Raw genomic sequence first — 23,839 nt, 5'->3', positions numbered from 1 at the left:
TCATCCCCAACAATTTCCATAGTGATTTTGAGCAATAAGGTTCTGTGTCTGCGTTAACTTCTTTGATGGAGTATAATGATAACAGGTATTTAAAGGCTTGTTACTTAGCAGTTATAACAAAATTATCCAAGGGAGCCACAGACTTCAGTTCAAAAGATTTCAGTTAACTTTTTAGCTTAAAAATAAGTGGGTCTATTAGTGGGGGAAAAGGCTTAAATTATTAGGTTAAAAATTGAAATCAGAAGATGCATCATATTTAATGGGAATCACTGAGGACTTCTTTTAAATGTTACAGAAATACTTATACGTTATAAAATACCCTTATTTAAGAGCTCAGGAGAAGGCAATGGCAGCCCACTCCAGTACTCTTGCCTGGAAAATCCCATGGACAGAGGAGCCTGGTAGGCTGCAGTCCATGGGGTCGCTAGGAGTCGGACACGACTGAGTGACTTGACTTTCACTTTTCACTTTCATGCATTGGAGAAGGAAATGGCAACCCACTCCAGTGTTCTTGCCTGGAGAATCCCAGGGACAGGGGAGCCTGGGGGGCTGCCATCTATGGGGTCACACACAGTCGAACATCACTGAAGCGACTTAACAGCAGCAGCAACAAGTGTATAAGTTCTCCTGATTGGGTAGAAGCTCTGAAGGACCATGAACACAGGACTCGTCACTAGACATCACATGCAACCACTCTGTGCTTTACTTAATGTTGTGGCTTCCCAAGTGGCTCAGTGGTAAAGAACCCGCCTGCCAAGGCAGGAGACGTAGGTTCAATCCCTGGGCAAGGAATATCCCCTGAAGGAGGAAATGGCAACCCACTCCAGTATTCTTGCCTGGAGAATACTATGAACAGAGGAGACTGAGCACACACCCATGCTGCAGTTTAGCATGTAGTCTACATGTAGCATGTAGCAGAGGAGACCTTATAGGACCTAGAGATGGGCCTAATGCTCCTGTCATGACTCCTCTGAATTAGGAAAAGCCCCACGTCTGAGCAGACTGCTGCTGGCTAGATGGCAGTCCTGGTCACAGGCTGGCCTGGCATGCGAGTCCTCGGCAGCAGCTGGGACAACTGGCCCCCAGTAGCCACCTCCAGGTTTTATGTGCAGGAAGCACCTGTGCACGCCGGTCAGTCAGGAGCAGTGAGTCCTGAGCGCTTGTTACTCACAGGCAGTGCCGTTGGCATCTGGGAAGGTTGCTTCTTCACTGTGAGGGGCTGTCCCTCACGTTACAGGCTGCTCCACCCACTGAGTGCTACCCCCCACACACACTGTCCCCTGTTGTTGTGTGGCGCCTCCACATGTTGACAAATGCCCTGCAGGGGTGGCAGGACCATCCCCCTCCAAGCTGAGAACCACGGGTCATTGCACCCTCACTGCAGAGGTTCTCCTGACGCCTAATCAAGGTACAAATCTGCTGAAAAGTGACGTCAAAGGAAGTGGGTCAGGTTGTCTGAAGCAAAGAAAAGCTCTTTTGTTCCAGTGTGAATTAGGACACCAGAGGATTCTCAGGTTTAAAGGGGGGCATGATGACATTGACGATGGTGATGAGAGATGATAGACTGGGAAAACCCTTATTCCTCTGATGGGGAGACTGGTTCAGAAACAGTACATGGATGAATTCCCTTCGTGAGAAATCCAGAAACCGGTTCAGAGTGCCCTGTGCCCAGGTGAGAGTGAAGTGAGCCACACTGAAGGTGTAGGAATGTTGGAGCATCGTCTCACCATAGTCCCTCCCCTGGAACAGTGCACGTGATTGGAGGGAATGCCCAGTCCCCATCTTCTCACCTGTCCTGGAGCTCTGACAGGACCCATAATGCTCTAGATGTCTGGGGACCCTCCTCCCAAAACAGGAAAGAGCTGGGCTTGTGCAGCTGCTCCAGACTTTGAGCCAGAGACACAGGCAGATGCAGCCCAGCATACTCACCCTCGTGGGGAAGAGAAGAGTGCAGTTTGTGACACATAAAAAGTAACCGTCACAACAGTATGTGCACCCAGCCTCAGAGCACGTGAGTGTGTGAAGCCGGCACTGACAGGCTGAAGGGAGAGACTGACAGCTGCACTGAACAGAGGAGGCTTCCACGTTCCACCTTCAATAATAGGCAGGTCATCCGGGCCGACGATCACTCGGGAAGCAGGACTCGACTGTACTCTAGCCAGATGGGCTTCACAGACACATGCAGAACATCCTGCCCAAGGACAGTAAGACACACTGGCTCACGGGCACAGGGGACATCCTCCAGGACAGATCACACGTCAGGTCACAAAAGAAGTCAGTAAGTCTAACAAGACTGATGTCATTCCAAGTATCTTTAACAGCCACCGTGGAGTGAAACCAGAAATCCATAGCAGCAGGAAGATTCATACGTATGTGGAGATTAAACAACCTTCTTGGGCAAACAGTGGGTCAAGAAGAAATAAAAAGGGAAATTTTAAAAATACTTCAAGATGATCAAAACGAAAACATACCTACACGCCTAGGATGCTGCAAAAGCAATCCTAAGAAGGAAGTTTAGAGTGTTAAACGCTTACCTTAAGAAAAGAGGAAGATCTCAAATTAAAAAACCTAATTAGATACCTCAGGGACCTAGAAAAAGAAGAGCAAACTAAGCCCAAAGGCAGTGGAAGGAAGGAAATAGTAAACACAGAAGTAGATCTCCCAAGTGGGCTGAGGGAGTTGCCTGCACCTGTCAGCAGGGGTTGCAAATGTTCTCAAAATGATAGGTCCTGATGTGCTTGTTCTCCTCTGATTCAGTTCATCTTCCTCTTTTTCAGGGCATGATGGAGTATGTCTTCGAGCTGGATGTTTCAGGGAAAGTGGAAGATGTTGTGGAGACACTGCTTCAAGTAAGTCAGAGCTCTTCTCAGATATTCACTGGCAAACTTTTTTAAAAAAATTTCATGTTCATACATCTCACCAAAACCATAACCTCTGGTATAAATCTGAATGAGATTTACTTGAATGTGTTGAACTTGAAAACTCTACATTAGGAAGAAGTCATAGATGTTTTAGAATGGCTCTTAGCTGTTACTGAGTAACAGAATGGTGGTTGTGTTTCATTGCTTCTAAGGAACTATCTTCTTATCATCAGAGAGAGAAATAAATCCGTGTATATTTCTGTACTCGTAGCTTCATAGAGCATCCTGTCTGGACAAACTGGGGGACCAAACTGCCATGGTGAGTTTCTAAAGACCTGTATCTTTATTGTGAATGAACCTGCATTGACGTGTCACTTACAGATACTTACAGCCATATTTTTTAAATGATTCTGTCTTAACAGATAACTGCTATCTTGCAGTCCCGTTTGGCTAGGACGTCGTTCGACAAAAACAGGTAAGTTTTCCATGATTTTGATTCCTGGTGGTGAAAGCAGCGGCGTTGTCATCTCAGGCCTCATTCAGTGTGTCTGCCATCGATGATGGGTGCTGGCGTCTGCCTCGCCCCAAAGCTGCTGACCTGGGGCAACAGCCCCGGCCTCAATGCCAGGGCAGAGTCCGGGGGCTCCTGGCCTCTTGAAGGCCTGGGGAATGGTGTCCCCAGAACCTCCCAGTCTGTGAGCTTCTATCCTTTCAACGTTACTGCCTCCGTTCAGGCCACCAGCCCCCACTGCTCAGGTTGCTGTGACGGCATTTAGCTCGTCACCCCTACACTCTCGAGTCTTTCCTTCTGCAGTCCCCTTTTCTCTACTCTTCTGAATGCGCTTTTAAAATGCTTTCTTTCTAAAGAACTTACTTGTTTATATCACTTGTGAGTTTGAAACTCCTCCAGAGGGTAAAGTATTCACTTTTCTAAGTATACAATATATTTTCTGCAAGTAACTATACTTTCATATTAACCTGTTCTCTGATTTGTTTCTTCCCATATTTTAAGTAGATTTCCTTCTGTTAAGTAGATCTGGGCTATTTGTCTGTGTTTCCGTCTGCAGTACCACTGTGTTAATCACTGTGTCTTAGTATCTGGCATGGCATTTCCTTTCTAATTTATGTCTTCAGTGTTTTGGTCTTACACATCCTGCGTCAAGTTAGAATCAGCTTGTCAAGTTCCACAGAAGAAAAGTATACTCGGATTTTTACTCCGATTGCAGTGAAACTCTGTTTAAGTCTTCCTTAGTGTCTTTTTTTTTTTTTTTTTTTACAATTTTCTTTGTAAAGATCTTTCTTCTCTTGTGCTAGATTTATTCCAAGTACTTCATATTTTAGTGGTGTTTTAAATGGTATCCTAAAATATGTCATTTTCTCTTTATTGTTGACATGTAGAATGAAGTATATTTTTGTGTATTCATTTTGTTTTTAGCAACCCTGCTAAACTTTGTTCAATTCCATTTACTTAATATATATGTATAGATTGTCTCATGTGTATAAAATCTCAGGTATGGATTATTGCAGTCTCTAGTCATGAGATGTCATTTTTACTTTAGATTTTTGTGTTTTGCTGTATCCTTGCAGCTTAGCAAAACAAAGTAGGACAAAGTAGAACATACTGGTTGAATAGATTATTCCGTGTTGGCTTTGGCTGAAAGCTTATGTGTATAAATGAGATTAGTTTGTAATACTCTGTTTTAGTGCTCCGTTTATGAGATTTGTGAGCCTTGCACTATGTTTAAAAATGTTAGAGAGTTTGCTGGTAAAGTCATTTGCCAAGAATGTCTTTTCTATGGTTATGTTTGTTCTTTCTCTGTTTCACCTACATAGCATTACTTTTCATTTTTGTATTTGTAGGATGTTCCAGTTAAATGTGTTGCAGAAGGGCAAGTATAGCATTCATTTTAGAAAGGAAAAGAATAAGAATTATATAATAAGAATTAGCTTCTTTTGACCTACTTAGAATGGATAATTTTTCTAAGTAGCAATTTAGACTTTAATCCTGGGCTTCAGCATGACATGAATTTTAAAAATGGTTCACCATGAAAGTTTTAACTTATTCCAGTCTCCAGAGTGTTAGGCTGAAGAATTTGGGGGAGAAATATTTACAACATAAAGTGAAATATTGCAGGATTATATAATTCCTCTAAACGAAAGAAAATAAACTTTTGCTAAATAAGTTTTCATCATACTTCCAAGGAAATACTTTTTTTTATTGAAGTATATTTTTTTTCCCTACTGTTCATTCTGAAAAATTTCAAATCCTCACAAGTCAAAAAGGTAATAGTGAACACAGATTCCCTGTGAGTCACGAAGTATTAATTTGTCAACATTTTGCGTAATTTGCGTTGGTCCTTGCATGGGCTTCCCTAGTGGCTCAGAGGTTAAAGCATCTGCCTGGAATGCGGGAGACCTGGGTTCGATCCCTGTGTCAGGAAGATCCCCTGGAGAAGGAAATGGCATCCCACTCCAGTCCTCTTGCCTGGAGAATCCCATGGAGGGAGGAGCCTGGTAGGCTACAGTCCATGGGGTTGCAAAGAGTCGGACGCGACTGAGCGACTTCACTTTCACTTTCACTTTGCATGCTCGTACTGTTGCTTGCTGTGTGTGTGTACGTAACACACGTATGTCTATATGTTATATAAATAGGTATACATGTACAGCTGATGTGCATATGTATGTTGGTATGATGTATTTAAAATATGAGTATAACTTTTTCCTGAGCAATTTGAAATGACACTGCAAGACTCCCTCACACTTCACCCGAGACTACTTCAACATTTCTCCGTTACAGGAAGATCTCTGCCGCCCTCCATACTGTCACGATACTCACGCAGCAGTAGTCTGCATGCCAGGCAGCTCATGGCTCCATAGTCAGGTTTCCCCATTTACACCCCAAAATGTCCTCGTTAAAATACTTGGGATTAATTTTAGATTGAAAGATGTAAAGACAGGACAAAGAGTTCTTTCTCCTCATCCAGTTCCCTGTACTGTTATATGTTTATATATAACATGTTTTATATATATACATGTTATATGTTTATATACAGCTTGTGTCAGAGACTATCACCCAGCTGAATCTCAGCGGGTACCGAAAGAACCTGCAGAGATCAGATGTCTCTACCTTAGTTGGAAGATGTCCCAATCTTGTCCACCTAGACTTAAGTGATAGTGTCATGCTGAAAAATGACTGCTTTCCAGAATTTTATCAACTCAACTATCTCCAACACCTATCACCCAGTCGGTGCTATGACATAATACCTGAAACTTTACTTGAACTTGGAGAAATTCCCACATTAAAAACACTACAAGTCTTTGGAATCGTACCAGACAGTACCCTTCAACTGTTAAAAGGAAGCCCTCCCTCATCTACAGATTAATTGCTCCCATTTCACCACCATTGCCAGGCCGACCATTGGCAACAAGAAGAACCAAGAGATATGGGGCATCAAATGCCAACTGTCACTGGAGAAGCCCAGTTGCCTATGAAGCCTCTATTGCAAGATGGTGTCTCCTCTTTTCTTTGAACAGGGAAAGTAAGCAGGAAGCCCAATTGTGGAGAGCTCAGCTATTTTTATTCTTGGTTTTCTGTTGCCTTCCTTCTACAAGTATATTAGAGAACCATTGGAGACAGAAAACTATGAAGTGTTGCTTTTTAGAAATGACTGTGAAAGCTTTTATCACTGCTATACCCTTAAGAGCCTCAGCTCTACACTTTTTGAAATTTTAGGGAGAGTGAGCCTATAATTTCAAGATACCTTAAATAGCAAAATTTGAACCACATCTTCCAAGTGCCATTCTTCATAAATCTATTTAGAATCAAGCTTAAAAATCACCAGCAAATCATTTTCATAGCCTATATGGCAACTGAACATTCTTCTATTTAATTTTTCATCACTGCTTTATTATAAGACATAGGTTGCAAAAAATAATAAGCTATTTGTATTGTAAGCTGAAAAGAATGAGAATCATAGAGTAGATCTGCAGCAGTCTCTTCTGAGGATGGCAAGAAAAATAGACATTTCAACTGTGCCTTTAGATTTGCAGTCAGGTTGATGGAAACAAATAGCCCCAGGTCATTCACCTTAAAACCTAAATAAAGAAACAATCTGCCAACCAGAGGTATAGAATTGGTATAGAATTTAAAGACTTAAAAGACAGTTTTCTATAACAGGTTAACCTGGGGTATCCTCTAATGCACATTAATGAAGTCTCCTTTATGTACAGTTGGGAAGGTCCCCTGGAGGAGAAATGGCAACCCACTCCAGTATTTTTGCCTAGAGAATCCCATGGACAGAGGAGCCTGGCGGGCTACAGTCCATGGGGTCGCAAAAAGTCAGACATGACTGAGCGACTAATACTAATACTATATATATATAATATGTTTATATTATAGTATGTGGATGCTGCTGTCTTTTGAGCATAATCCTAGATTTTGATGCTATCAAAATTTTATTTTCCAATCATTTTTTACGGTATATAGAAAATAGGGTTGTTTTTTTTTTTCATTTTTTTTTAAACAATGACCTTGTATCCTATGGCTTTTCCAAATTCAAAATTTACTATTAGTTGGCTTTGGCTAGAACCTTATGTGTATAAATGAGATTAGTTTGTAATATTCTGTTTTATTGCTACCTTTTTGTGAGATGTGTGTCTTATACTACCTTTGAAAATGTTACAGAATTTGCTGGTAAAGCCATCTGTTTTGGGGGGGTTTTTTGTAGATTCTATAGTGTTTCATCTGTCCATTATTGTTTAATCTGTGAATAATGACAGTTTCACAGAAATTCTTAAGGCTTTTATTTCTACTTCTCGCCTCATTGCACAGTTTGATTAACAGATGTGGTGAGAGCAGACATTCTTGCCTTGTTCTTGGTATTACAGGAAAGAGGTGTAATGTTTCACCGCGAAAGAATGCCAGCTGTAGGTTTTCATAGCTGTCCTTTAATCAGGATGAGGAAGTTTCTTATTATGTGTGGTTTGCTGAGAGTATTCTCAAAAATGAATGTAGAATTTTGTGAAGTGCTTCTTGTGCGTTTATTGAGATCATCTTTTTTCTTTCATTCTGTTGATAGTATGAATTATGTTGATTGGTTTTTCATTGTTAAAACAACCTTGTATTCGTGGGGTGAATCCAACTTGCTTATGATGTATTGCTTTTTTTGTTTACGTATTACTGGATTTTCTTTGCTAGCATTTCATAAAGGACTTTTTAAATTCCTTTTTCTTTTTGGCCGTGCCGGGTCTCTGTTGCTGCGCTCAGACTTCCTCTGGTTGTGGCGAGCGGCATCTACTCTTCATCTCGGGGCACAGCTTCTCGTTGTGGTGGCTTCCCTTGTTGGGAAGCCCGGGTTGGCTCTGGTAGGGTACATGAGCTTCAGTAGTTGTGGCTGTAAAGGATTTTACATCTCTGTTCATGGATATTGCTCTGTAAATCTTAGTGTATTTGTGAGGTTTTGCTATCAGGGTTATGCTTGCCATATAACATGAGTTTAGAAATGCCTTTAGTCTCTGTTTGCCAAAAGAATGTGTGCAGGATTGTATTTCTTCCTTAAATTTTTAGTAGAATTTATTGGTAAAGCCATACAGGCCTGAAGTGTTCTTATTCAATTTATTCACTCGACGTAAGACTACTTAGGTTGTCTGTTTCTTCTTGTGCCTGTTTGACAAGTTTTTTCACTTGTCTGTCTTCTCTTCTGTGATACATAACCTCATCTATTTTTTCAAAATCAAGTACTCATTGTACCCATTAAAAGAAAGGCAGTTTTATTTAGGCGACTAGCTTACGTCACCGCTTTTCTTATATTAAGTGTTGTGTTTAGATACCTGTTCTGCAGAGTCACCCTGGAGCTCCCTCAGATAAAGTTAAGCCTAGAAAGTAGATTGATTTCTGATTTTTCTTGCTTTTGCTGGAAAACGTATCCTCAGGTTCCAAAGTGTTTCTGAAAAGCTGCACATGGAATGCAAAGCAGAAATGGTGACACCTCTGGTGACGAACCCTGGCCACGCCTGCGTCACTGACACCACCCTATATTTCCAGCCTCTCAACGGGTACCCGGTAAGCGGACTGCGGGCCAGGGAGAGCTCCTTTGCACTGCAGTTTTCGTCTTCTGTGAACTTTTCATTCTCTGAACTTGACCTTACTGTGTTCTCACATTTTGGTGAGAGTCAGAATGACCGCCCCTGCTCATCCAGCATCTGGTATTTAACAGGCTCCCCGTGTGACCTTGACATTTGACCTCCCCTAACTTGTTTTCTGTGACTTCGGGGTCACTTGCTGTCAGCGATGCGAGAAGAAACCCCACCCCTCCCGATTTTAGTAAAGGGTCCTTAGAGATTTATACCTTCTGCACTCATGCAAGTGAGCAGTGAAATCTACTAAGGTTAAGGAAAATGGATGTTTCCCGTGTACCTGCTTATCTGTACCCCTGAGTCGTATTTCTCGTTATTCCTTAATTATAAACACAATCAGTAGGTCTGAGTCTTGCCCAGAGAAGTGGTAGAAAGTGGTCCTCTCCGGCGGCGCAGAGGTGCGTGCTGAGATGCTGTCACTGGGCAGCTGCAGGGGTGGTGCTGGAAGCAGGCTTCTCTTCCACGATGCCTGTAGACTCACTTGGCCAGACAGTAGAGACTCAGATTTCTACACTAAACCTTGTTAAGATTAGAGGCTTTATCTAGATCTGGCCCCTTTTCAGAGCGGTTCATTGAAAGAGCAGAAATCCCAATACTCTGCTTGTGCGTTGGTCCTTTTGGCCGGCAGCTTTAAGAACAGGAGTGTTTTCTGCCATGGAAGAAGTTCTCCCAGTTGGTCAGTCATTGTATGTGCTTCCCTGGTGTTGCTAGAGGTAAAGAATCCACCTGCTAATGCAGGAGATGTGATAGACACAGGTTCCATCCCTGGGTTGGGAAGATCCCCTGGAGAAGGAAATGGCAACCCACTCCAGTATTATTCCCATGGACAGAGGAGCCTGGTGGGCTACAGTCCATGGGGTCGCAAAGAGTCAGATGCAACTGAGCACACCACACACACACACCCACACACACACACTCACCCACACACACTCACTGAAACGCAAATATATCCTTTTCTGTGCTGTGCTTAGTCGCTCAGTTGCATCCAACTCTTTGCAACCCCATGGACTGTAGCCCATCATGAGGATTCTCCAGGCAAGAATACTGGAGTGGATTGCCACCCTCCTCCAGGGGATCTTCTCAACCCAGGGATTGAACCCAGGTCTCCCACATTGCAGGCAGATCCTTTACCGTCTGAGCCCCCAGGGAAGCCCTTTTCTACGTGGTGCTATAATGAGTCTGTCCACCAGGTGGTGCAGCACACCCACCGGGCCCTCCAGTGGACAGAGAACTGGCCTTCCGTGTGGCGTGATAAATTGTATGGGCCACCACAGTTGCTGTGGCTTGAGTCGGTACTTCTCCAAAAATATCTGAGTATGTGCCATAGCTTCAGGGTCCCAGGTGTCTGGGCTGGGGGCCTTGGCCGGTCTTCTTGCAGCTTCCACCGCTGCATACCCTGCCTCTGTGGGCTCCTCCTCCCTCTCATGTGGGGAGGAGGGTGGACCTGTAGCCTTTTGTAACCTGTTCCCCTCTTACTAGCATTTCAAGACTCCAGAGAAGCAAGAAAATTTCTTTCATAAAGTATAGAGGCTCTAGTTTTTACTGTAGTTTATGAGCTTTATTACACTGAGGTTTGGGCTTCCCTGGTGGCTCAGTTGTAAACAACCTGCCCTGCTAGTGTAGGAGACGCGGGTTCGACCCCTGGGTCAGGCAGAGCCCCTGAAGGAAGAAATGGCAACCCCCTCCGGTGTTCTTGCCTGGAAAATCCCATGGACATAGATGCTTGGCAGGGTACAGTCCATAGGGTCGCAGAGTCGGACATGGCTTAACGCCTGAACAGCACCACTGTAGTTTAAGGAGACAAAAGACAGGGCTCTAAAAAAGATGCATATTAGTTTCTGAGCAAACTATAGGTCTATAAAAAGCAAAATTCCTGTGAGGTTGTACACACCAATCCTTTAATGCTCTTTATCACTGAACAGCTTTCCAAAAACCTGAAAGGTAGATGCCTAGGGATCCCCTGGTGGTCCAGTGGTTGAGACGTCAGCTTCCAATGCAGAGCGTACAGGTTCACTCTCTGGTCGGGGAGCTGTAAGATCCTATATGCCTCGCGGCCAAAAAACTGAAATGTAAAACTGCTTCTGCAGTATCGTAACAAATTCAATAAAGACTTTAAAAATGGCCCACATCAAAAAAAAAAAATCTTAAAGATGGGTGCATTATCATTCTGAGAAGTTGAGTAGCCAAAGCGGAGTGAGTAGAGGGACATGTCCACGCTCACAGAGCTAGTGGAAAGGGCAGGCTGGCACATAGTGGGGTGTGCCCTGTCCTAAGAGCCCCCTTTCTAGCCGTTCACTTGTGACCTGTTGGGAAGTTAAGATGGGCTCATCTTTCCCTTTCTGATACCGAAGGGGAGCTTCTAATTGCGTCAGAATGTTGCAGTTTGAGATCTTCTCCCTTTTGTTGTTCAGTCGTGTCCGACTCTTTGTGACCCCATGGACTGCAGCATGCCAGGCTTCCCTGTCCTTCACCATCTCCCAGAGTTTGCTCAGACTCATGTCCGTTGAGTCGGTGATACCATCCAACCAGCTCATCCTCTCTCTCTCTCTCTCTACTTTTAAAGAAACCCGTGGTCCAGATAATGCTCCAGGACATCCGCCGCATTTACAAGAGGAGACACGGCCTCATGCCTCTGGTGAGTTCCCCTGGAGGATGGGCGTCTTGTCTCCGGGTTGGTCAGTGGTTCATTGACTTAAAGCCCCCGGGGCCACTCTGGAAGGTGCCCGCATGTTGTGTTGTAAGCAGATGGGCTCTGAGTCTCAGGGCTCCTTCTTCTGGGTAAGCTGGCAGTTTTTAAAGGAGCAGCTCTTTTGGTAGGTGGCAGGGCTGCGGGGAACATGTTCTTGGCTCCCAGAGCAAGAGGACTCGAACACCCTGGGTTTCTGCCTCCCAAGTAAGTGCTCAGGGCTCTGGGTTTGTACATGCAGAACCGGCCCAGGGCTCCTTGCCGCCACCCTGTTGCAGCCCAGCAAGGTCTCCAGGCAGAGCTTAGAAGTTCTTACAGAGCCAGCCCTCAGTGGAACTGTAGCACAGTCACTGTGGACTTCGATTACCTCTGCCTCCAGGCCTGGGGAGAGGGAGAAACGGATAAGGTAACCATTTCAACCACCAGGGCTGTCCTGCCTGCCATGCCTCTTATCTCAGGGATAAGCCCAAGTCCACCCTCCTGTGAGTCACACACTTATAATCTAGAAACCAGTCCCCACAAAGGGTGGGACTCCAGGGCTTGTCATTTCGATGTCAGTATCAATGTATTTGTTCTCCTTTGAAGATGAACCAGTGAGTTGGTGGCATTACAAAAGCATTGTGGATATTAAAGCAGCTTGTTTTGGTGTTTTACCTTTATTAAATTTAACTGTTTTCCTGCCTCTCTTACATAGAAGTGATTCTCCATTTTCAGTACCAGTAGAGGATTAGGGAAACAGATGCTGTTAAAAATACAGAAATATAGTCATAAAGAGAGAAGAATTGGCATTGATTAAGTACTTTGTGTGTACTGGGCAGTTTATGTACAATATCTGTTCACCAGCACAGCCGCTCTGAGGTTACAAGATACCCTATTTTACAAAGAAATTGAGACTCCAGGAGTTAACTAGTAATGTGAAAGCCTGTATTTGAACCTAGGACAGACAATGCTCTGTTTTCATCCTTTCTGTTACTGTCCTGTCTTGGCCTCACCAACACGTCATCTATACAGCTCAACAGTTTTCTTAAGAATAATTGCAAGCTCCTATTTGAATGAGTTCAATTATCAATTTGTTAAATTGAAATAGTTATGGTTGAATTAGTTTTTCATCAATAAGAGGATCACTCAAGTAATTGATGTTTCCATGTGGCACTTGTGGTAAAGTATCTGTCTGCCAATGCAAGATATGCAAGAGAGACAGGTTCGATCCCTGGGTTGGGAAGATCTCCTAGAGAAGGAAATGGCAACCCATTCCGGTATTCTTGCCTGGAAAATTCCATTAACAGAGGAGCCTGGTGGGCTACAGTCCATGGGAATACAAAGAATCAGATACGGCAGAGCACACAAAGTGAATTATATTCATTCAGTGAAATATTACATAGTCATTAAAACCAACCATGTATAAATCAACATACACAAATCTCAAAAACCTAATCAGAAAAGTATATAATTTTTAATATACAAAAATGCTACATATATTTAGATATAAAAATGCTACATATACATAAAAATGTACTTAAAAGTATAAAAAGTATGCCTGAGAGTTCTAAATATAAAAATCAGAATTATGATTGAATTTATAAAGGAAAGCTAAGCATTTGTGTTTGAAAAACATATGTGAAGACACAAGTTGCCAATTTTGATTCAGCACAAATTCACAAATGTGATGACCAATAAAAATACTCAGCACTAAAAGCGATTTTATAAAGTTTAGCTGAAATACATGTCTTGTTCTCATGTTATATAAATTAGATGAAGAGCTGGGGAATATGCACACAAGACCTACAAATAAAAAAATGCAAGTGTTGAATTGAAAGGCTTTTGTACTTGAGTCCCTCACACTGAGGTGTCCTTTGTTCTATCCTCCCTGGATTTGTAGGGCTTGGAAGTGTTTTGCACAGAAGATGACCTGTGTTCCGACATCTACCTGAAGTTCTATGAACGTCAGGACCGAGACGACCTCTACTTTTACATCGCTACGTATCTAGGTTTGGTGCCCACCCGTCCTTGTATCTGTTCACGTGGGGGTGGTTCAGCAGTGGAACAGTCGCTGTGTCCACTGTCACCTCTCCAGGGTCCCCTTTATCTGTTCTCATCGGTAACCATCATTAGCAGAGTGGCATTTTAAAAACAAAGGGAAATATAAATGAAATTTGGTAATAGTTCACTCAAATTCGGTTTTTTAAAAAACCCTTGGTGAGCCTTTTCTGTATCTTAACGACACCCAAGTTGAATGGATTATAAAGAATACACGTGGTCATTTTTTATGTCCAGTCCTGTCTTCCGTTGGTTTATGAATGCCAGGACTGGGTTTCCTCATGTGAGACAGTGGGGTATGCAGTCATGTGTTTGTGATCATTAATTGTGGTCCTAGTCACAAAACTGGGAGACGGTAAAAAAGGAACACGTGAGCCTGCGATGCTCTTATGGTACCCTGGAGCGCAGTTTGCTCCTAACTACTACTTGCTCAGTCTTCCATGGGAAATGTGAATCTTCCCACTTTTGTCAGAGAGGACACCTGTATTTTCCTTTTTTTTTGAGCACAAACATATTAAGTTGTATGGTTGAATTAAGTTATTCTTGGTTTCAAAGTTGTCAGATGACTAGAATGGGATGCGTTAAGTACATGTTGGAATTTTATTAATACCATCTCAGTTTTGTTTGCTGTTCCAGTGTGCAGTGAACCCATTTATGAAGTAGTGAGTTAATTCCTTAGAAAAGAAATTTTCTCTCAAGGAGGAATTGTTTGTTTTCACGTGAAGAACATAATTTAAAGTTTATAAGTGAACTTTACTAAAGTTCATATTTGCTTATTCTCACATTAAGCTATTCAGTTTAACTCAGTCCATAACTATAGCTTTGCTACGGGTTTACTGTTATCTCCTGCCTGCCAATTTAATTTTTTCATTTAATTTTTCTAACTGTAACAAGCTTGCAACAAAAAACTCAACTCTCATAGTGAGTCCTAAAATCTTAAACCCACCATGGTCTAGAAAGTCTGCTTCTGTGAAGTGTCCTTTCCGAGTTTATTCCTGAGATTGTTCAGACTTCCTCTGTGATGTTCTAAGAATGGAAAATCAGAGGATAAGTGTTCTGATTTTTTTTTTTAAGCCCTTTCCCGGTAGCTAGAGAAGAAACTTGGCAAAGTATTTAAGAATAAATATTGAATCAGCAAATGAGGGAAGTTGTTTTATGCTGCCAATAAAAAATTGAAAGCAGAATTTTCTAAACATAATAGAAAAATGGACTCATTTCTCAGGAAGATTCTCACTGGTGTCACACAATCTGTGTTTTCCTTCTTTTCTGAGGTTATTTCCAGGTGGTCTCTCTGGGCCTTCTAGTTGAGAAATCACGTCCTCCTGACAGACACCTGATTTCTTCTTCAGCAGTTTCTGTTCTTTTCTGTATTCCTCACTTGCATAAATAATACATAGTCATTGACAAATCAGCCGTGTGCCTGTCTTCCAGATCTAAAAGAGAAAGAAAAGATGGTTTTGTTTTGATTTCGTAGGAAATGGAGGAAATGAGCTTTTTCAAATGGTAATGGCTTCTTAAAGACATTGAAATTCAAGCACATTGGGAACAATTCTTTGTTAGTAAATACATGTTGTAGACTACAGATAAACATTATATGTTGCCATGTAATATTGATGTATTTGCTTTATATTTTCATGTTTATGTCATATCTATTTAATAGATGTGATGCTTTATATCCTATATTTTATAGATGTGATATTCTATGTCATATCTCTCACAGATATGATGTTTTATATATTTAATAGATACAGTATGTTTCCTGTCATATATCTCATAGATATGTTGTTTCATATCACATATTTGATCATTTTCCCTCCTGGATCTTAGAGATGCTCATCCTTGACCAGACAACTCTTTTGTGAAAACAGATTAGCCTACTTTTCTTTTTTTGAAATGTGCTTTTCAACAGTGGGTTGAAGGGTCTACACTGCAAGCCCCTGTAGGAACGTCACTTGCTGAGTGGCCGTGGCCTGCGTGCACTGAGCGTGGTGTGACCCGGCCTGTCCCCCTGTCCCCGCAGAGCACCACGTGCCGGAGCGCACGGCCGAGGGCTACACGCTGCAGTGGCAGCGCGGCCTCCTGTCCAACTACCAGTATCTGCTGCACCTCAACTCGCTGGCCGACCGCAGCTGCAGCGACCTCTCACAGTACCCCGTGTTCCCCTGGGTCATCGGCGACTACAGCAGCTCCGAGCTGGGTGCGTGCGCGGGCCGGGCTTTCAGAGCAAAGAGCTCGCTCCGTCCTAGGACCACGTTGTGATTCGTGAGCAGAATAAAACCCATTCCATCTCGTGACTCTAGGTGGCCAGTTTCTGCGCCGTGATGCTGGATAACACGTGTTACGTGAATTACGTGTGTTCTGTGGGTTCTCTCTACTGTCTCTGAATTTTTTTTAATCCTAAAGAAACTACTCACATACGTCTTGAAAGCCATACCCAGAAAACCCGCATGTGATCTTTAGCCAGTGTTACCATAATTACCAACAAGTATTGTTTTCAAATACTGAAGAGTTTACTTGGAAAATCGCATCTCAGGTTATCATATTAAATGTCAATTCATATTCAAAAATGTAATTATCAAAAGTAATAACTATTATAGAGCACTTAGTTCAGTTCAGTAGCTCAGTAGTGTCTGACTCTTTGCAGCCCCATGGACTGCAGCACGCCAGGCCTCCCTGTCCATCACCAACTCCCAGAGTTTACTCAAACTCATGTAGAGCACTTAGAAAGTACTGAAATACTCAAGGAAATAAGAATCATCAATAATCACATTACTGAGAGAGTATATTTCTTTCTCTCAAATTATTTTACCAAAATTATTGTGATTGCATAGTAATTTTATAATGGCTTAAAATTAGATATTGTGAAGATTTAATTACTTTTGACAGTTCACTGATTGCTCCCTTTTACTTGAAAGAGGTGACAGCTTTTCTAGGAATATTATTTATCTGATAATTTTCAGGTCCCCAGTTCTCCAATTATGCTATTATCATAGGATAATATTCACAGTAACTCAAACCTAAAAAATAAATTTTGATAGAATAATGGGCTTTGAAATTTGTTTACTTTTTTTTGCTGTCATTTTACTTGGAATATAATTTTTCTTAATCAGTAGGTCTTTTTTTAAAATCAATATTGTGAACATTTTCAAATTAGATTTTATTCTTGAGTGGTTGTAGCTAACACTCAAAAGTTCTAACCTTACAGCTGTATAAATAACCACCAGAAATACTGTGATTCTAATGGATCTGTAACTTTTAGAAAGCTGTTTATTATTTGGAAATAAATGTGTGCATGTGAATCAGTTCAGGGGGTAATGTTATTAAGTATAAGCTTGCCGGCTTTCTATTTTCTTTTCTTTTTTTTTTTTTTTTATTGAATTATCATTGGTTCACAGTGTTGTGCCAATATCTGTTGTACAGCAAAGTGTCTCAGTTTACACACATATGCAGTATTTTTTTATATTCTTTTCCATTATGGTTTATCACAGGATTTTGAATATAGTTCCCTGCATTATACTGTAGGACCTTGTTTTTCCATTCTAAATGTAACAGTTGGCAGGTGCTAACCCCCAGCAGCCGCTCATCCCTCCCACCTCCGCCATATCCTTGGCAACCACTAGCCTGTTCTCTGTGCCCGTGAATCTGTTTCTATTTTGTAGATGGGCTCATTTGTGCTATATTTTAGATTCCACATATGAGTGATATGATAGACGGTATTTGTCTTTTTTTTTCTGACTTACTTCATTTAGTATGATCATCTCTAGTTGCATCCTTCATTTTAATTAATTTTTGACAATCTGTTTCTTTTGCAGATCTGTCAAATCCAGAGACCTTCCGGGATCTCAGTAAGCCAGTAGGGGCCCTCAACCAGGAGCGTCTGGAGAGGCTGCTGGTACGTGGACCCGGGGATTCCTGGTTTCTAGGCAACCCAGGAGCCATGGCCTGTGTTTTTATAGCTCCTGACACTCGTTTCCCCAAAACTTGGTGGAGGTGTATTCGAAGAGACCAAAGGTTCTGAGCATATTCTTTACCCTCCTCTGCCCTCTGCCTTCCTTCCCCGAGGAATTTAGCTGCTTAGCATTTGCTTACAGTTCAGTGGGTAGGAGCTGAGCTCATCACAGGTTTGCCAATTTATTTTCACGATGAAGTTACCCTTTGGCGAATGGCACAAAAGATAGGTAAAATTTCTTCTTCTCAATCCCACCCCAGCAGACATTGTTACCACTGAGCCAAGAAAACCAAGATGCTTGTTGCAAGAATGCTGTGTTTCTTCAGTTTCCCCCCCTCTTTTTATCTGCTCCTTTTCCTATTTAAGAGAGAAACTAGGGGCTAGGATGTGATCAGGTCATGGTTTCCTTAGGCTTTGCTCCCGGATCAGTTACTGTCTTCCCAGCCGGCCCTCACAGGCCTCCTCTCCCCATGCTGCAGACCCGCTACCAGGAGATGCCGGAGCCCAGGTTCATGTACGGCAGCCACTACTCCTCCCCAGGCTATGTGCTCTTCTACCTGGTCCGGATCGGTGAGCTTCTTCGTTGTCACTCCCGGGGACGCACGTGTGCACGTGGGCTCTGCAGTGATTCTGTGAGCTTATTAACTCTGGTTTCTCCCCCTCCAGCGCCAGAGTACATGCTGTGCCTGCAGAATGGAAGGTTCGACAACGCAGACAGAATGTTCAACAGGTAGACATCTGTGCCTCACATTCTACTTTTTAAACCTTCTCATTTATACATGCACAATATGTTTATCTGGAAAAACTAGATATAAACAAAAATGGACGGACATGTAAGAAAACATATATAGTGTAAGTTTAAAAACACTTCTGTTTATTCCATAAACTTTTATCCAGTATGTAAAAGATTGTAGTTTTCTATATATACATAAATGGTTGGACTTCCCAGGTAGCTCAGACGCTAAAGAATCTGTCCACAGTGTGGGAGACTTGGGTTTGATCCATGGCTTGGGAAGATCCCTGGAGAAGGAAATGGCAACCCACTCCAGTATTCTTGCCTGGAGAATTCAGTGGACAGAGGAACCTGATAAGTTACAGTCCAAGGGATCATAAAGAGTGGAACACAACTGAGCGACTGACACACACACACAGTAATGTTATATCTGTTCCTCTTAGGCTTTGTGTAGTTGTGTGTGTGTGTGTGTGTAAATGTGAGAACATACCTTAAATAGTTTTTGTCCTGCCTTTTGCAGTCTTGTATTAAATCTTAAAATTTTCCCCATATTGTTAGATGTTCTGCAAAACGGTGATTATTTTGGTTTTTTTTTTAATGACTGTATCCCTTCCTAATGTATGACATAATTTAACTGTTTATTTGTTGTTGGACATTTAGGCTGTTTCCAACATTTCATTATTCTAAATAAGCCTGCTATGAATTGAATACAATTCCCTGTGAGTGTTTAAATATTTTTTAGTTACAAAAGTAATTTTCTTACCATGAAAAGCAGAGAGTATAAAGAAGAAAATAACTTCGCTTGGCATCTGACCACACTGAGATAGAACTCACTGTTCATCTTTTGGTCTGTGTCTTTTCTAGTCTTTTTCTAAGCTCTGCACGTGTCTATTTATAATCCCTTTTTGAAATGAGCTGTTAAAATAATTGTGCTCATTTTTCATGTTTAAGCACCTGCCCGAGTGGCCCTTCAATGAGGCCATGTGTGGGGGAGGCTCCTGTCTTAGACTTGTGGATGTCCCCACCCCAGGTCCATGTCCTGACCCTGTGCTCACACCGTGTGTGGACCCAGAGTTTTCTTGTCTGTAAAAGGGGAGTGGGGGGGACTCATGTGAATGTTGGGAACTATGAATTAATAAGAGAAATGATCTGACTTAGGTAAAGTGTAGAATAGCGCCCTGGCTATTTCCATACCTCGATTTAAAATCAGTTGAATTTTTTTTTTTCATATTTAGTATTGCAGAAACTTGGAAAAACTGTTTGGATGGTGCAACCGATTTTAAAGAGGTAAGCAGTTACCAAGCTAATGATTCACTGGGCTTGTGGCTTCTAACTGCTTTAAAAATGTTTGCTGCTGTTCTTTTCTTTCTTCCGCAAAACTTTCAGCTGATCCCGGAATTCTACGGTGATGATGTCAGCTTTTTAGTCAACAGTCTGAAGTTGGATTTGGGGAAGAGACAAGGAGGGCAGCTGGTTAACGACGTAGAGCTCCCCCTTGGGCACGGAGTGAGTACCACCTGGGAAGCGCTGAATCTTGGAAACCCTCCACTTAGTCGTGCAATTTCAGTATTGTTATTTAGTTGCTTAGATTTTTTAAAACAACAGTAGAATTCTCTGTCTGGAGGAGATGGTAAAAATCTTACTCCAAATTGTAAGTATTCTGTGAGACCGTGATGTAAAAACATTATTATGTACTTGAGAGAGCTAAATGTAAAAATGATTTTTGCCTCTTCCTCCACCGCAGATTTATATTTTACATGATGGAAGGGGTGGGTGAGCCTCAGTAAGGACCATGTCCCTCTGGCCTGTCCCAGAAGCCCTGCCTGCATGCCTGCGTGTGTGCTTAGTTGGTTAGTTTGTGACCCCATGGACTGTAGTCCGCCAGGCTCCTCTGTCCATGGAATTCTCCAGGCAACCCACTCCAGTATTCTTGCCATTTCCTCCTCCAGGGGATCTTTCTGACCCAGGGATAGAACCTGCGTCTCCTGCATTGGCAGGCGGGTTCATTACTGCCGGTGCGCCTGGGAAGCCCCAGTGTCTGTCGACATGTGGATTGATAGAAGGAATGGGAGAGGTATCCCTGGTGGTCTGGTGGTTAAGACTGCACATTCCCAATGCAGGGGGTCAGGGTTCAGTTCCTGGTTGGGGAACTAGATCCCGCAAGCCCTACAGCCTGGCCAAAAGGAAAAAACAAAGGAATGGGAGGAAGTCAGGTGGCATCCCTGGGTGTTCTGATGGTGGCTTCCTCCTAGGTCCCGAGGATTTTCTCCGGAAGAGCAGAGCCGCGCTGGAGAGTGAGTACGTGTCCGAGCACCTGCATGAGTGGATCGACCTGGTGTTTGGCTACAAGCAGCAGGGCCAGGATGCTGTCGGAGCCCATAATGGTGTGTAGCAGCCATGGAAACTCCATTCAGCATTTGATGGAAGCAAAAGCAAACCCCCCACAATGGGCTCAGCACAGCCCAGCTTGTTTCCTTGGCCAAAGCATCTGGTCTCAATATATGGGGTCTCCTGGCTCAGAGACCCCGGATTCGATCCTGAGTAAAGAGGAGGAAGTGCTTTTGTCTAAAAACACCCACTCCTCTGTGATCCAAGGGGTCTATGCTGAAGTATCCTACCTTCAGCATGTCCACTACATCCCATTCAGTAATTTCTGCTAAAGCTCAGTCAGGATAGGATTGAACAGCTCCTGCAAGGGCCCTGGGGCTTCTGTGTTACTGAGCAGATGGGAGCCAGCTGCAGCCCTCCTCTTCACGGTCAGCTCTTGTCTCCTCCAGGCTCCTCGGCACTGGTGGCAGGAGGTGGTCTGACCCCTCACTTGTCCTCCACACACGGCACTCTGTGCTTACCCAGGAGAAGGCGCCAACTGAGACACGCACCCAGATAACAGAGTGTCTCACCACCAGTTAGACTGCAGCTCAGAAAACCAACAGTCCTCATTGATGTTGGCCCAGGCTGGGTGGTATAAGGCTATTTTGCAAAGTGAAAATCAGTTTCTTTGAATACAACTTAAAATTTGTTGTTTTTAAAATTCTGAGCATTGTGAATTGGAAGAAAACAGTACAGCTTTCAATAGTGTTTTTGTGTCTCTTTTTCCAGTGTTTCATCCGCTGACCTATGAAGGAGGTGTGGACTTGAACAGGTATTTACGTGTCTGTAAGGAATTTTCTTGGGCTTCCCTGGTGGCTCAGACAGTAAAGCGTCTGCCTGCAATGCAGGAGACCCGGGTTCAATCCCTGGGTTGGGAAGATCCTCTGGAAAAGGAAATGGTAGCCCACTCCAGTACTCTTGCCTGGAAAAATCCATGGACGGAGGAGCCTAGTAGGCTACAGTCCATGGGGTCGCAAAGAGTCAGACATGACTGGGCGACTTCACTTAAGGAATTTTCTACTTGAGCCACAAATGAGCTCTGTGTCTAAATGATGAATGCAGTTATCTGAGGATATAAAGGCATGGGAATGTTACAGTGAATTATAGCCCGCTTTTACCATTATATAAAATACTGAGCCTCAGAAATTAAAGACATGTAATATGGTCTGGGGGCCTTCCCTGGTGGCTCCGTGGTGAAGAACCCACCTGCCAACACAGGAGATGCAGGTTCCATCTCTAGGTCGGGAAAATCCCCTAGAGGAGGGGATGGCTACCCACTCCAGTATTCTTGCCTGGAGAATTCCATGGACAGAGGATCCCCATGGCTATAGTCCATGGGGTCACAGAGAGTCAGACAGGACTTAGCAACTGAACAACAAATAAACAATACAGTCTAGACAGTTCTAGCATATAGTTGCTGTTACTATTTGAGGGTTAATCTCTCTCCTGGTGATCTGCATTATTTGAAATGCACGCACTCAGGGAGCTTGACCCCAGTGGTCACCACAGGGGTTTGTGTTCTGTCCTAAAGCATCGAGGATCCTGACGAGAAGGTCGCCATGCTCACCCAGATCTTAGAGTTTGGACAGACACCCAGACAGCTCTTTGTGACACCCCATCCTCGAAGGATCACCCCAAAGTTTAAAAGCGTGTCCCAGCCCTCCAGTTACAATGCCTCCACGGCAGATTCTCCAGGTAAATCTTGTAAAGAGAATAACAACATGAGCACCTTCTGTTTCTCTTTCTTGATTAAGCCATTTTCTGAAGGTTCTAGAAAAGAGACAAGTTATGAACCCTGAACAGCTTAGAGATGATTCTGTTTTACTGTCTCACTGAGTTTCTCCTACAAACAGACCTCTTTTTGTTGTTTTATTTTTTTTTAATTTTTAATTTTATTTTATTTTTAAACTTTACAAATTGTATTAGTTTTGCCAAATATCAAAATGAATCCACCATAGGTATACATGTGTTCCCCATCCTGAACCCTCCTCCCTCCTTCCTCCCCGTACCATCCCTAAAGGAAATCAACTCACTTTTAGTTTCTGGTAATTTAATGCAACCTGGCAGCGTTTGTTGTTGTTCTTTCTTTTCTGTTGTTTTCCAAGTTGGCCTCTGATTCTTAGCCATTCATGTTTTCATGTTGATCTGTCCTGGCTGTGGCTGCTGTTAACAGGGTCACCTAGCCCTGTCCCAGGAGTGACTTCCAACATCCCTGTTTTTCCACCCCCACATACAGATCTTCAGTGCAGGGTGCTCTGTTTATTCGATTCTGGTTTTTTATTCAGTTATTTGACAGACATTTACAGAGCCTCTGTGCCAGGTGGTAAGATGAACTTGACCCTGTTCTCACGGCTGGTATTTAGAAAGGGAAGAAAGAATGAGTCCCTTCATCCAGTTATCCACGTTGTACATTTCACATAAAACGGCCTCAGACCCCCAGGCTCCCAGGAATCCGACTCTGCGTGGACCTTGGGAGCAGAGTGGTTGGGCTGCTTGTCATCTCCCAGTTCTACATTCTGTCCCTGGCACGTCCAGGCTCCCCAGGCCATACACTTGGGACCTGCTCGGCTCAGCGGTCCAGCTGCCCGCAGTCTTGTGACCTGAGAGAGAAAGCTCCACGGGTTGAGTCATGAAGACCATGGGATTATCTCGTGATGCCCTTGAACCCATGCTCAGTTTAATCACCAGACCCATCCATGGGGATTTTCTCAAAAGCGAAATTGTTCCAGCCCTTCTCAAAACAGAAGCAAAGGGATGGCTTAGCTAGTCCAGCCCAAGAGGGTGGTAGTAGCTGGTTTCATCTCTTCTTTCTCCTGCTCAAAACCGAAACCAAAACCCTGCAGTGTTGTTAGGGAACTGGCAGGTTTTTGAAAAGATTGCTGACAAGGAAATGGTTATTCAGTGCCATGTTTCCTGAAGTTCCCAGCTTCAGGGTTGAGTGAAAACTCTGCAGACATTGCTAAAAGTGCACGAAGGCTTTAGTAGTCAAAGATACTTCTTAATCTTCAAATGATGTTTTATTTAGATCATACACCTGATTCTTTTTCCCTTCACTAACATGGAGCTGT

At 43.0% G+C, this 23,839-nt stretch overlaps 1 protein-coding gene across 1 annotated transcript in view; it reads left to right on the top strand.

Annotated features, from left to right (window-relative positions):
- Nucleotides 1–23,839, top strand: part of NSMAF (neutral sphingomyelinase activation associated factor) — a 66,344-nt gene that overhangs the window by 31,323 nt on the left and 11,182 nt on the right. The window contains 16 exon segments of the mRNA XM_005215445.5: nt 2,778–2,849; nt 3,133–3,180; nt 3,284–3,336; nt 8,793–8,922; nt 11,560–11,631; nt 13,562–13,670; nt 15,740–15,916; nt 17,532–17,611; nt 18,148–18,238; nt 18,335–18,398; nt 19,637–19,688; nt 19,788–19,887; nt 19,890–19,907; nt 20,654–20,785; nt 21,501–21,543; nt 22,303–22,466. Of these exon segments, the coding sequence (XP_005215502.2) occupies nt 2,778–2,849; nt 3,133–3,180; nt 3,284–3,336; nt 8,793–8,922; nt 11,560–11,631; nt 13,562–13,670; nt 15,740–15,916; nt 17,532–17,611; nt 18,148–18,238; nt 18,335–18,398; nt 19,637–19,688; nt 19,788–19,887; nt 19,890–19,907; nt 20,654–20,785; nt 21,501–21,543; nt 22,303–22,466 (1,405 nt within the window).

The sequence above is a fragment of the Bos taurus genome, chromosome 14 (assembly GCF_002263795.3).
Source record: "Bos taurus isolate L1 Dominette 01449 registration number 42190680 breed Hereford chromosome 14, ARS-UCD2.0, whole genome shotgun sequence".
NCBI lineage: Eukaryota > Metazoa > Chordata > Mammalia > Artiodactyla > Bovidae > Bos > Bos taurus.
The sequence above is the reverse complement of the archived record's forward strand: the minus strand, read 5'-3'. Positions and strand labels throughout refer to the sequence as shown.